This window comes from Oryctolagus cuniculus, chromosome 2 (genome assembly GCF_051225735.1).
Source record: "Oryctolagus cuniculus isolate XC-2025 breed Fujian yellow rabbit chromosome 2, ASM5122573v1, whole genome shotgun sequence".
Classification (NCBI taxonomy): domain Eukaryota; kingdom Metazoa; phylum Chordata; class Mammalia; order Lagomorpha; family Leporidae; genus Oryctolagus; species Oryctolagus cuniculus.
The window spans coordinates 43,394,993-43,410,364 of NC_142868.1; the positions used below are offsets into that span (position 1 = coordinate 43,394,993).

General features: G+C 43.4%; 1 protein-coding gene across 6 annotated transcripts in view; it reads right to left on the bottom strand.

The window, feature by feature from the left end:
- MTMR9 (myotubularin related protein 9) overlaps nucleotides 1–15,372 on the bottom strand; it is a 115,626-nt gene that overhangs the window by 40,658 nt on the left and 59,596 nt on the right. For all 6 annotated transcript variants that reach the window (XM_089327197.1, XM_089327199.1, XM_089327200.1 and 3 more), the window contains one exon: nucleotides 10,672–10,797. In XM_089327197.1, the coding sequence (XP_089183323.1) occupies nucleotides 10,672–10,797 (126 nt within the window). The remainder of the gene's footprint in view (nucleotides 1–10,671; nucleotides 10,798–15,372) is intronic.

Below are 15,372 nucleotides of genomic sequence, written 5' to 3' on the forward strand. Positions count from 1 at the left end.
GACGTGCAGCTCCCCAAACCATACCCTCCACCTTCTGACTACATCCCCACCTTTCAACCCAGCGACTGCATCTAAAACAAATTGAGACTGCTTTAAATCCAAAATGGGAACAGACCCTACCTAGTGATACTGACTACCCCTACTGCTGCTAAGCTCAGAGGACACCCTCCCTGGGTACATTTTACTTCATTCAGATTAGTTATACCTCTATTATACAAATCAACCCCAACAGCACCCACCACTCTCAGGTGGACGCAGCTCTCTGCAATACTGGACGAGCTGCCTCCTCATGCCCCTGACCATTCCTGAATTCGACAGATTTCTTCAAGTAACTCTACAGGAGAGACAGTGGTATGCAACTTCATCAGTCTACCCTCTCCATCTTCTCTCAGATGGTTGGCTCCACAGTGATCTGCGACTTTACTCCTCCTCAGACACCCTTTCTCAGTTTGCTTACAGTCTTACTATAATGCACTGTCACCCCCGCTGCTATCTGTGCTCGCAGCCTTCTCTACTCCTTGCCATATGTTTGGTGGCGGTCACCCCAACCGGCTGGACCTGCAGTGAAAAATTCCTCTTGGAACTTGTTTACCTCTTCTTGGTACAATGCCTTACTACTGTCTGCTGCTTCTAACCTGGCCCCTTTTCCTTCATGGTGAACACTGCATGTTTTTCATTAATGTTACCCAAAGCAGTAACCCAGCGCCTCTCGGGTTCTGCCATGTGGGGATGCATTGAGCCAATGACACCTGGCCTCTGGAGACATCTCCATGTGTCCCCATCCTGGTGTGGGTATTGAACACCCAGACCCTGAGAGTGTGGGAGTTCTTACAGGAACGAGTGACTGCTATCAACCTGAGCCACCCATGCTATTCTAGCCGGCGCCATGGCTCACTAGGCTAATCCTCCGCCTTGTGGCGCCAGCACACCGGGTTCTAGTCCTGGTCAGGGCGCCGGATTCTGTCCCGGTTGCCCCTCTTCCAGGCCAGCTCTTTGCTATGGCTCAGGAGTGCAGTGGAGGATGGCCCAAGTGCTTGGGCCCTGCACCCCATGGGAGACCAGGATAGGTACCTGGCTCCTGGCTTTGGCTCAGCACGGTGCGCAGGTCGCAGCATGCCGGCCACAGCGGCCATTGGAGGGTGAACCAACGGCAAAGGAAGACCTTTCTTTCTGTCTCTCTGTCTCACTGTCCACTCTGCCTGTCCAAAAAAAAAAAAAAAAAAAAAAAAGACTGCTATTCTATAATCAACCTGATCCAGAGTATAGACACCCACCTTATATCAACACCCACATCAGCAGGAAATAGAGGGAAACTGGTGCCTGTCTCCCTATCTATATCAAGAGTCAGGACTGACACGGCAAGGACTAAAGCCTTAAATATATTTTAGTCCCTTGCCTCTTGGCCGAGAGCAGATCCCAAACAGCTCAACCACCCACAAGAAGCATCAGTGTTTTGTCCCCACAAAGCATCAGCGATTTTGCCATTCTACCCAGGCTTCCATAAATTTAATGTTTGTTCTTGCTTCCGTTTAAGTGGAATTCATGTTGCTCCGATAGCGGCTCTTTTCAAACTGATATTTTATCTTGGTGCCTCCAGCTAGACCCTGTTGATCCATGTTATAACAAGGTAGTACAAGTTATTTTGGTGCAAAAAAAAATAAACTCAAAATGCAGTTTTTTCATAATATGCGTTTTTCATGAACTTTGTGAAGGTCCCTCAAACCTATAGAAAACAGAAGTTCCATCTTTTAGGGCCAACTTTCTGCATTCCTAGATATCACTAGTTCCTAGAATGTTCTTCCCCAAATTGAGTAAAACCTGTTGCTCTGTAACTTCCTCTATTTTTGTAAACCATGATTTCAGATAACACAGTACAAATTCCCTATTACACATGGCATCCTTAAAATGAGACAGTTGTTTCCTTTAGTATTTCTCTATCTTAAATATATTAAGTACATCCATGATCATCATGGCCAACCTCATCATATTCATCCCTTACTGGTTAATGATTTAAAGTACCATACCAGTAAGACTGTAATACACCAGATAATGCTTAACCAAAACAGTTTAGAATAGAGCTGCTATCTACATCAAATCCTTTGTTCCTTCCTGCATTTTAAAAAGGAAGAGGGGCCAGCTTAGTGGCATAGCAAGTTAAGCTGCCACTTGCAACACCAGCATCCCATATCAGAACAGCAGTTTGAGCCTTAGCTGCTCTGCTTCTGATCCAGCTCCTTGCTAATGCACTTGGGAAAGCAGCGGAAGATGGCCCAAGCACTGGGGTCCCGCCACCCATGTGGGAGACACAGATGGAGTTCCAGGTTCCTGGCTTTGGCCTGGACCAGCCCCAGCCATTGCAGCCATTTGAGGAGTAAACAGATGAAAGATCTCATTCTCTCGCTCTCTGTGTCTCTTGCTTTTACTCTCCCTCCATCACTCTGCCTGTCAAATCTTTTAAAAAATAAAAACAAATAAGTGTACAGAGATTGGTAAAATGTTTCTTAAAACACTAGCAACTCACTACTAAAGGAAGGTTACACTGAAGGGTTAATGAAATAATCTAACTTTGTACACTGAGGACTAAATGTATGCAACATAAAACTATCAAATGACAACTTATTCCAAATATCAGAACTGAAAACTGCTTAAAAATTGTAAAAAGATTTTTAGTTTAAAAAAAATTCAAAGGCAAATCTCAATGTTTCTGTGAATCTGAGATGGCCTAGATACCAACCATAGGTTATAGTATTAGTAGGAAAAAGCTTTAAAAGTATGTCAGATAGACTACAAAACAAGAGTATTGCTTTTAAAAAAATGCTTTTATAAGATTAAACATCAAACAAAATTGTTTTCATTTTTCAAACTTATCTTTAAAAGATAGTTCCTGGGGCCAGCGCTATGGCGTAGTAGGTAAAGCCACTGCCTGCACTGCCAGCATCCCACATGGGCCTGGTTCGAGTCCTGGCTGTTCCACTTCCGATCTGGCTCTCTGCCATGGCCTGGGAAGTAGTGGAAGGTAGCCCAGGTCCTTGGGCCCCTGCACCTGCGTGGGAGACCCGAAAGAAGCTCCTGGCTTCGGATCAGCTCAACTCCAGCTGTTGCGGCCAATTCAGGAGTGAACCAGCAGATGGAAGACCTCACTCACACTATCTCTCTCTCTCTCTGCCTCTCTGTAACTCTGCCTTTCAGGTAAATAAATTTTTAAAGAGAAAAAAAGATAGTTCCTAAAAGGGTCGTTAATTAAAAGTTTTCTAGTTCCTACTCAGCCATCCCAGATCCCTTTCCCTAAAAGAAACTATTTAACATTGTTAATTATGTCCAAGAGTTTACCTCCAAATTTTGAAATAACATAATTGTATTTCTTGAACGCTCATTATTATGTATTATTACTTGATTTACTGCTCTGGAGAACTGCACGCCTCCACTGACCCGCAATGCCATACCTTAAGTTTCCAGAAGAGGGCGCTAATGCTCCCCTATTAAAGGTACACATGCTATCTAGCAGGCTAAGTCCCTTCCTCCTCCCTTCTCGTTTTTTTGTTGTTGTTGTTGTTGTTTTTTAAGATTTATTTTATTTATTTGAAAGACAGAGTTACAGAGAGAGGTAGAGACAGAGAGAGAGGTCTTCCATCCAACTGTTCTCTCCCCAGATGGCCACAACGGCTGGAGCTGTGCAGGAGCCAGGAGCCTCTTCCGGGTCTCCCATGCGGGTGCAGGGGCCCAAGGACTTGGGCCATCTTCTACTGCTTTCCCAGGCCATAGCAGAGAGCTGGATGGGAAGAGGGGCAGCCAGGACTAGAACCGGCGCCCATATGGGATGCCAGGGCTTCAGGCCAGGACTTTAACCAGCTGTGCCACAGCACCGGACCCCCTTCTTGTTCTTAAAGAGTTTGTCCTTTGTTGTTCCATGTAACTGTCACCAAATTTCATAAATAAACCAAATGGGGTTTTAATAAGACTATATTCACTTTATGGATCATTTAGAGAGAATGAATCACACCTTTGTGATATCCAATCCTCCTATCCATTAGCACACTGCTTATTTAGGCTTTAACTTTTTCCATAAAGTTTGATAATTTTCTCAACAAAGGCCTTGTATATCTTAGATTCCTGAAACCTTTTAATTTTTGTTGAATTTTAATTCTATCTCTTCAAAGTTTCATTTTGTGTAGAGAAATGCCTTATCTCAAGATTTTTTCATTTTCCTTGCTTCATTTCAACCTGATACATTACATTTTCCTTCTTGTCTTACTGAGGTGACTAGGAGTCGTGACATGACATCCTCACCCTGTGCTTAAATTTAAGGAAACTGACATATGACTTGCCTTTTCATATCTCTCATATTAAATAAATTCTTCAAATACAACATGGCTAAGAGCTTTTACCATGAACAAATGTGTATCAATTGTTTTCTCTCCTAATTGAATACCTTACAGGTAATTTATCATTTCTTTCAGGATAATTGTGTGATAATCTCTTTGCTTTACTGTTCAGCAGCTGAACAACACATGGCTAAGATTTGTTTCATTATCCTGTATGGTGTATGCTGGGACTCCTTAACCTGAGAGTTTGATGACTTTTACTGATTCTAGATAATTCTCAACAGTTATTTGAATATTGCCTTTCTTCCATTTTTTCTATTATCTTCTTGAACTCCCATGTGATAAATATTAAATCTGCCTTTATTACCCGTATATAGCTCCAATTTGCTTTTCAATCTTTGTTTCTATGTTCTGAATTCTGAGTAATTACCTCATTTCTATGCTCCAGATCACTAATTCTCTTCAGCTATCTCTAAACAGCTACTTAAGTTTTATATTATTCTTTCTTCTTTATAATCAATTTTTGAGACAACCTTTATGAAAAACTGGATCCATTTTCATGCGTAAATGCACTAGTCTTGAAAGTTATATACATCTGTTAAACACTAAGGAAACACTAGTCCACTTTCTATTACTTTTGGTGTCACATAAGACATTTTCCCTAATGCAAGGTCATCAAGATTTTCTCCTGTGCTTTTCCCAAGTACTTTCATAATTGTAGCACTTATATTTAGGTAATACATTTTGAGCTACCTTTTGTTGATGTTAGACAAGGGCACAGGTTCATTTTTTTTTTCATGAATATCCAGTTTTTCCAATGCCATTGGTTGCAAAAAGTATCCTTTTTCTTGGTATCACTGTCAAAAATCAGTTGATTATAGGAGGAAGATTCATTTCTGGACTTTTTTTTTTTTTTTTTTTTTGACAGGCAGAGTGGACAGTGAGAGAGAGAGAAAGGTCTTCCTTTGCCGTTGGTTCACCCTCCAATGGCCGCCGCGGCCGGTGCGCTGTGGCCAGCGCACCGCACTGATCCGATGGCAGGAGCCAGGAGCCAGGTGCTTTTCCTGGTCTCCCATGGGGTGCAGGGCCCAAGCACCTGGGCCATCCTCCACTGCACTCCCTGGCCACAGCAGAGAGCTGGCCTGGAAGAGGGGCAACCGGGACAGAACCGGCACCCCAACCGGGACTAGAACCCGGTGTGCCGGCGCCGCTAGGCGGAGGATTAGCCTAGTGAGCCGCGGCGCCGGCCCCATTTCTGGACTTCTAATGTTTATTGTTTGCATGCTATTTCTCTTTCCATCTATTTTGTTCCTACCTACCTGCATCTTTATATTCAAGATGCATCTCCTGGGGCAGGCACTGCAGCACAGCAGATTAAGCTGCTGCCTAAGAAGCCCACATGCCATATCAGAGTGCCTGGGATAAAGTTCCACCTACACTTAGAACCCAGCTTCCTACTAATGTGGATGGGAGGCAGAAGGTGATGGCCTAGGCACCAGGGGTTCCTGCCACTATATGGGAGATCTGGATGGATTCCTGGCTCCTGGCTTTGGGCCTGACCCAGCTTCAGTGGTTGTGGGCACTGGGGGAGTGAACCAGCAGATGGCAGACTTCTCTCTCTCTTCTCTTTCCCTATTACTCTGCCTTTCAAATAAATAATTTTTTAAATAACAAAACAAAATGTATCTCTTGAGCATTCAGTATCTGAGTCTTACTCTTTAATTTACTACGGCAATTTCTGCCTTTTAATGCATGTGGAGCTCATCAATATCATGATTTCTGATATGGCTGGATTTTAGTCTACATCTTAAGTATTTTCTGCTTGTTCCCTCTGTTTTATTGCTATTTCTTTTGGGTTATTTAAGCATGTTTTAAAATCCTATTTTAATATATATTAACTTTTAAAAAGAAAGATTTATTTGAAAGGAAAGGCAGAAGTAGAGAGAGAGAGAGAAAGAGAGAGATCTTCCATCCACTAGTTCACTCCCGAAAAAGCCGCAATGACCAGGGCTGGGCCAGGCCGAAGCCAGTAGCCCAGAATTTCATTCAGGTCTCCAACATGTGTGCAGAGGCCCAAATATTTAGGCCATCCTCCACTGCCCTTCAATAATGATACTGCCCAGTAATATTAGCAGGGAGTCAGATCAGAAGCGGAGCAGCAGCACTCAAACCATACCCATATGGATACTGGCACTGCAGGCGGCTTAATCCACTGTGCCACAACACTGGCCCCTTAATCATCATATATATTTTTAAAACACTAAGGGGCCAGCACTATGGCATAGCGGGTAAAGCAGTGCTGGCGTCCTATATGCGCCATTAACTTGGTTCAACTTAAACTGAAAACTTCGAGCACCTGGGCTCATGGCAGCCCCAGGTTCCCTTCCTCTGGCTCTCTCTGACGTTTACCACTCTCTCTCACATTTCTGGCTGTCCCAGGCTCCTTCCCCTGGCTTCTGCCACAGACGGAAAGCAGCACTTCACTGGAATGTTAGCTGCTCCGCACTACCAGTCCGCAACCATGTTGACGTCAGGACAAAAATCAACAACACAGGAAACTCACGCTGCCTTTCATGTCTGTAAGTTTTTATTTCTCTCCAAAATACTGCTGTTCACTAACCACAGCCTTCAGGTGGGCATTTTTGGCATTTTATTCGTATTTGACACTGAATCTGCAGGAGGGCTGGGCAGAGAGGAACCCTTCGAGCAGAAGCAGAACTTTCACCAACACCCTTTCTCATACATGATCTCTAAGGTGGCAGATGAGGGAAGCACAATTAACTGCGCGTGTGTATTTCCAGGAAAGTCTGATGATGACTTTCCAGGGTATCCTAGACTGACAGCACTCAAAAAAATAAAAAATTGTTCAATACTTTGATTCTGCAGACAAGAAAACTCAGTCCCAGAAACTTAAGCAGCCAATACCATGTCAGAGGTACAACATCAGGTGTCTTGATAACTAGGTCTTTTTTTTTTTTTTTTTTTTTTTGACAGGCAGAGTGGACAGTGAGAGAGAGAGACAGAGAGAAAGGTCTTCCTTTGCCGTTGGTTCACCCTCCAATGGCCGCTGCGACCGGCGCACCGCGCTGATCCGATGGCAGGAGCCAGGAGCCAGGTGCTTTTCCTGGTCTCCCATGGGGTGCAGGGCCCAAGCACCTGGGCCATCCTCCACTGCACTCCCTGGCCACAGCAGAGAGCTGGTCTGGAAGAGGGGCAACCGGGACAGAATCCAGCGCCCCGACAGGGACTAGAACCCGGTGTGCCGGCGCCGCTAGGCGGAGGATTAGCCTAGTGAGCCGCGGCGCCGGCCAATAACTAGGTCTTAACATTTTGTCTTCTTTGCATGTCCCTTCAGGACAGAACAGAAAAAATGAACTGATTGACACTATACTTAGGGAGTTTTTCACTGGTCAAGAAAATCTTGCTAAAGGATACTGATTAACTGATTTATCTACCTGGCAGAAGGTTTCTAAAGTGATACACAGAAGACCCTGTTGTCCATTTCCCCTATCCTGCATAAATACATGTGTCCCTATGTTTGTTCATTCAGTAAGTACTCCTATTTCTCACTTGCCTATCACATGCTAGGAACACGGTAAGAAACAACAACAGCATGGTCACAGCTCCTGCCCACGTAAAGCTTATCTTCCAGCAGCTCATGAGCATTCTGGTCCAGGAGAGAGAGAACAAACATGAACAGGAAGCCTGCTGGATGGCTGACTCCTCCTAGCGGACACCTCTCCCTCCTCCTTCTCCTTCACCCGCCCCTTAAGTTCTTGGCCCACTTCTCATTGTCAGACGTTCCCCCCAGGCAATCTAAGCTTCTCATGGTTTCCACAGCATGCAGGGTGATTACTCTCAGTTTTCCATTTTTATCCAGATCTCTCAAAAAAAGCCCTAAGCTGTTTCTTGGACATACTCAACAATATGTGTCACATAGGCCCTTGGAATTCACTTTTTCCAAAATGAACTCAACTCTGTCACATACATTTCTCTTTTCTCTCCCAATGATAACATCACAGATGGCCCTGTTTTACCTCTTATACCCAGTGAACTGCTATCAACTCTATTGCATTCTACTTCTTGAATCTTTCTGTAATATAACTTCATTGTTATGGATCCAGCTATCATCTTTATATTATTACAGTAGCCTCTTAAGCAGTTTCTCAGCACCAGAATTGACTCTATAACATAAATAGTGTCAAATTCCGTGTGCCTTATGGACACTTTTATTAGCTCTTATTTTACTGTACTTATCAAACAAGTAGAGAAAAAGTGCAATGCTTTGTACAACTTAAATTTCCAGAATCTAGCAAGAATAATACTTCAAATAATTAATGATGTTCTTATTAAATCTGTGGAAATAAGTGACAAATAGACCTTTAAGTATAAAAATTGCTTAAATAGTCAAAACCAAAAAGGAAATACCTACTAGGAAAAATGTTTAAATCAAAAGAAAATAACACAAACATAGGGAGATATCTTAACACATGTGAAAAGACACAGCAATTTCAGTTCATTTCATTCATAATTCTCAAAAAAGCTAATTCAGCTTTAGGCTACCTTAAAGTATTAGTAATAGTTCCAAGCTAAACTAACTTTTAAGAGAATCAGTGGTAAACTGAAGGCCCTGCTGAGAAGAGCAACCAGGTCAGTGTGGGGCCCTGAAGTCAGTCTTACAGGACAGAAAGATTAATGGGGATATAAAAATTCTCAATTTGAAGAACAGTTCATGGTAAATGCCCGAGGTAATCTGTATGATGCAAACCAACATCAGAAACACAGGAAGACAGAGTATACCTCAGTGTGAGGAGGAACAATTAAAGCTGTCCCCAAACAGGATGATTACCATGTGACTATTCAAATTCCCCTACACTGGACAGCTCAAGCAAAAATTGGCTGGACACCAGCATCACAAATGTACTTCATACAGGGGATTTCTACACAGCATAAGGAACTGAACTGAATGTTGACTTCATAGAATAAAGTCAGACCGGTTCACTTTGGCACCCAGAACTCCAAGACAAACATGAGCAAGTAATTTGTACAAATATGTCAGGGTACCAGACACCTCCCTTTCTAATCACATGCTGACTGCCATTTTGCCAACTCAGAAATAACGAAAGATTCTTCTATGGCACAGTTAGGTGGCAATCAACTGATACAAGACAACGCATTAGGCACTGAGAATGCTTGCTGTACAGTTCTTAAAGCAATACACACTGAACATAAGCAAACAAGTAGTAAACTATGCGCTACATAAAAACAGCCCCTTCCTTCCTCACTTGGCTGCTGTAGGTACCTAAGCTGTTTAAATTCCATTGGCATCCTGGTTCCTACTTCTTGATACTCTCAGTACCCATAATAGAGTGATGATGAAAGAAGTAAAATGGCCAGACCAAGAAAGAAAACTTGGTTCTGGTAGCCTGGTCTTGGCAACTCAAATTCTAAACATAAAAAATAATCCACAGAATCAAATGGGCTAGATGGCTCTCTAGTGCTGCCTTTGGTACACAATGCAGTCAACATTCTGTTTAAGGATCACTCATAACACAATACCTACATACAAAGTTGTTTGTAGGAGTGGGTGTTGTGGCACAGTGGATTAAGCACCCCCTTGGATGACTGCATCCCATATCAGAGTGCCTGGTTCAAGTCCTATCTATACCACTTCCAGTCCAACTTCCTGCTAATATACATCCTGGGAAGCAGCAGATGACAGATCAGGTACTTGTGTACCTGCCACCCACACGGGAGAACCAGATGAAGTTCTCAGCTTTGGCCTAGCCCAGCCCTGGATATTGCAGGAATTTGGGGAATGAATTAGCAGATGGAAGATCTCTCTCTCTCTCTGCTTCCCAAATAAATATTTTAAAAATTGTTTCTAAAGAGATACTCTTAAAATACCTAACACTTAATTCATAATACATCAGGATTACCTTTACACAAATCTAAGTTTTGCCAATGTCACTTTAAAATTTTTTTTAGTATGTGGAATACAGTAGATCCATTGCAAGAAAAGTTACATGAATACAGCACTGAGAACAAATTATACAAACCTCTGGATGAGAAGCTGCAGCACCAATAACTAATACATATGAGGTATCTTCTAATAGTTCATGAAAAGTGTGTATTATCAAAAACACTGTGATTTAAAAATCTTCTGCATCAAAATAAAATCATCTCTTACCTGCTTTTTTTAAGAAACTTTCTGAGGTACCCCATTACTTACTATGGACATACATAAGTCAAGCTCACTTTATTGCTCTTCAAAAGGAAGGGATCATTTTCTTAAGTAACGAGGTGGAGGATATTTCTCGTTAGACATAGTTCTCGAAAGTTCACTCACAGCTGAGGAGTAGAGCTCGAACTCTTGCTCGGGAAGGAAGGAATGCCAGCCATCCTCTACAACTTCAAACATAGGCCGGTAGAAGAAAGGGTACATCAGGGTGATGGAGTCCAGGGTAGACAACGCCTACGGAGCAAAAAGAAAACAAGCAGGAAGCTACCACAACCTGAAACATTCCAACTGACAAAGTGGTATTAAAGCAACTGTAGCCTAACGATGGGCACCCAACACTGCCTAAAAGTAGAATCTGACTGAAGCTCGTGCCTCTGTGCCTCAATTTCCTCAACTGTAAAATGAGGGACATAACAGCACCGCATCAGGGTTGTTGGCAGCATTGACAGATTATATATATAAACAGGTTTAGAACAGTGCCTGGATCATAATACAATTCAGCTCATTTTAGCTGTTACACAACCCACATAGGTAGAAATTCCATCCATGTCCATTCATTTCCTTCCTTCCTAGAGTGTTGCTCCTCTTGGCCAGATAACATCACATCTTCACGCCACACGGACCCCTTCCCAGAGTGCAGCAGTAACTATGCTCTCAAAATAAGCCTGTATTTATCCGAAGCACTTGAATTCTGGATCACAGACAACCAGGAAACCCTGACTCGAGAACAAACACATGGAAGAACCTCCATCATCTGGCAGATCCAACTTCCTGACAGAGCAGTTATGGAAAAAAAAAAAAGCACTTCTATGACTGGGGCAAAAAGGCACCAAGTTGATTAGCATAATTCAACTGAAGTAATTACAGACACTCACCTGGAGTGGGGAGCAGGCCCAACAACACGCGATTGGGAGGTGACAGTCTAAGTATAGCAAATTCTATGTCATTATAGAATCTGGCTCACCAAAGAATGGACACACACACACGTCACATTTATACAGACATAAATTTTCTTTCCACTTCTATCTTGTCTTTGATTCCCAGTCACCCCCTAAAAAACAGAACGGCCAGTGTCCACATCTGACTTAGACAGAGGGGCCAGCAGTAAGTACAACCACCATTTCAAATGCAGGGCAGGAGCCAATCCAAAAGGAAATAAGCTCTCAGATTTTGACCTGCCCTGACTGTATTTTATGTCACTAGAGCTGGATCTCTTCCTCTAAACACATCAATGCTGAAAAAAAAAAGAAAGCATTTCAATTCCAAAGGCAGTTTGAAACTACACAGCGGCAGGCGCCGCGGCTCAATAGGCTAATCCTCCGCCTGCGGCGCTGGCACACCGGGTTCTAGTCCCGGTCGGGGCACTGGATTCTGTCCCGGCTGCCCCTCTGCTGTGGCCCAGGAGGGCAGTGGAGGATGGCCCAGTTCCCTGGGCCCTGCACCCACATGGGAGACCAGGAGGAAGCACCTGGCTTCTGGCTTCGGATCAGTGCAGCACGCCAGCCGCGGCAGCCACTGGGGGGTGAACCAATGGAAAAGGGAAGACCTTTCTCTCTGTCTCTCTCTCTCACTGTCTAACTCTGCCTGAAAAAAAAAGAAAAAAAAAAAAACTACACAGAAAAAGAGCTTCATCAGATTTCTTACAATTGGCAAAACTGAGCCTTTGCCAAATATTCTACCAATGGGGTTCCACTTGTGATGGCAGAACGTATGGGTATATGGACCCAATTACAAAGAACAGCTCAGTTATGATATATGAAGAATACACTGATTGCTCCTAAAATAAGTCAGAATGTATGAGGGAAGAGAAAGGGCGGGGGAGTGGATACCAGGAAAAGGCTGGCTACATGTATTCAGGATGCTGTAAAAGACATTCAACACAGCCTCCATTTTCTGAGGTCAAATTAGGTTTTATATATATATATATATATATACACACACACACACACATATATACATACACACACATATATTGATTGGTGCCAGGTGCCAACGAAGCTAAGTGACTGCAGCCACCAAGGGTATCCTATGCTCTGTGCTCTGCCCTCTTTCTTCACCACTGAGCTTCAACACAGGCAACACCTCCAATCCCACCCCAGTCAGCCATCCTAAAATCACTGGTCAGAAGGGATAAGAAAAATGTAAATGGGTCAGTGAAAACACAACATCACAACTTAAAAACAAACAAATGCCCAAAGTGGGCCAGTAGCATCCCTCTGCCCAAACAAGATGTTGTGTACTACAATTTAATAGAAGCTACAATGCTTTCTCATACTATGCAATTCAGCCTATTCAACATTACACATCACTTCCAAATGACAGTTGTGTAAGATGAGCAGTTTAGTTCATCTCATTTCCCTAAGTAAAATTTAGCAAAGGCAGAAGTGAAAATTTCACATGGCATTTACTCAGTACCACAACAGTTCTTCTATTTCTCTATTCCTGTTTAAAAAAAAAAAAAATTCATACAAATGAGCCAGCACTGGGACGTAGCAGGTAAAAGCCGCCACCTGCAGCGCCAGTTGAGTCCCTGCTGCTCCATTTCCGACCTAACTCTTGCTATGGCCTGGGAAAGCAGTACAAGATGGTCCAAGTCCTTGGGCCCCTGCACCTGTGTGGGAGACCCAGAAGAAGCTCCTGGCTTCAGATCAGCCCAGCTCTGGCCATTGCGGTCATTTAGTGGTGATCCAGCAGAAGGAAGACTTCTCTCTCATGCTCTCTCTGCCTCTCTGCTTTTCAAATAAATAAACCCTTATTAAAAAATTAAAAAGCCACACAATCCAAGTTACCAATTCTTAAGACTTTCTGCCTCCTTTAAAGAGCTAAAGCAATGATGTGTTTTTTGATACAAAGCCAAGATTAGTCAGTAAGGCAAAGACAGAAAAAAATACCAATGTGTATGATTATGCAAAAGATACTGTAAACAGGGGCTGGTACTGTGGCGTAGCGGGTAAAGCCACCGCCTGCAGTGCCAGCATCCCACATGGGAGCTGGTTTATGCCCTGGCTGCTCCATTTCCGATCCAGCTCTCTGCTATGGTCTGGGAAAGCAGTGGATGATGGCCCAAGTCCTTGGGCCCCTGCACCTGCGTGGGAGACTAGGAAGAAGCTCGTGGTTCCTGGTTTCAGATCAGCGCAGCTGTGGCCATTGCGGACAATTGGGGAGTGAACATGCGGATGGAAGACCTCTCTCTCTCTCTGCCTCTCCTTCTCTAACTCTGACTTTCAAGTAAATAAATAAATCTTAAAAAAAAAAAAAGACATTGTAAACAAAGTTAACATATAATTTAGTGATGATTTAAAATGAGGCAATTTAAAATTTAAGTATATAATAAAACAGTTGGTTAGAATAAGAAAAGGAGCGCTCAGTTCCTGAACTTTTTTTTTTTTTTTTTGACAGGCAAAGTTAGAGAGAGAGAAAGGTCTTCCTTTTTCCATGGGTTCACCCCCCAAGTGACCGCTACGCTGGTCTCCCATGCGGGTGCAGGGCCCAGGGACCTTGGCCATCCTCCACTGCACTCCTGGGCCACAGCAGAGAGCTGGCCTGAAGAGGAGCAACCGGGACAGAATCCGGTGCCCCTACCAGGACCAGAACCTGGGGTGCCGGCACCGCGGGCAGAGGATTAGCCTAGTGAGCCGTGGCACCGGCCGCAGTTCCTGAACTTTTAAATCATCCATGCAAAATTTACATTATTTGTAATCTAGGCCAATATCCAATATTGCTTATATAAATACAAAGCAAACATACCCTTGTGTGAAGCAAACTGACATAAGGAAATTCAGATTTACCAAAAACAAAAGGCTACAACCATTTGTGACAATTACCTCCTTCAGAAAATAAATCACTTTCGAAAACTCTTGCCATATATGTATACACACACCCACAATGGAATATTCAGCCTTAGGAAGGAAATTGTCACAACTTATAGAAGAACCCTGAGGATATTACACCAGGTGAAATGAGCCAGTCTTAAAAAGATAAATACTACCTGCTTCCACTCACATGAGGGATCTACAGTGGTCAAATTCAGAGAAAGAGAAAGTGGAATGGTGGCGATCAGGAGTTGAGGGACAGGGAAATGAGGAGTTACTGCTTAGTGGGTACAGAATTTCATTTCTGGAGTCAGCACTGTGGTGCAACAGGTTAAGCCACTGCTTATGACATCGGCATCCCCTATGAGCACCAGTTCTAGTCCCTGTTGCTCTGCTTCTAATCCAGTTCCCTGTTAATCCACCAAGGCAGGCAGAAGATGACAGCTCAAATCTTGGGCCTGATACCCATATGGAAGACCACGATGGAGTTTTCTAGCCCCTGACTTTGGCCTGACCCAGCCCTGGCTATTGTGGCCATTTAGGAAGTGAACCAGTGGATGGAAGATCTCTTCCTCTCTCCCCCCACCCCGTCACTCTGCCTTTCAAATAAATAAATCTTTTAAAAATTTTTTTTGTTTCTGCAAGATGAAAATGTTCTGCAAAGCTGTTGCACAATAATGTAAAGGTATTTATGCTTAGAAATGGTTAAGATGGGGCCAGGCATTTGATCTAGTGGTCAAGAGGCCTGCATCCCACATCAGATGCCAGAGTTCGAGTCCCAGCTCCAGCCCCTGCCCCAGCTTCTTGCAAATGCAGACCCTGGGAGGCAGTGGTGATGGCTTAAGTAACTGGGTTTCTGCCACCCAGTGAGACACCTGGACTGAGGTTTCAGCTCCCAGTTTTGGTCAGCCATTGCAGGTATTTGGGGAATTAACCAGCAAATGGGAGCTTTCTCTCTGCCTCTCAAAGAAACAAAATATTAACATTCTAAATTTCT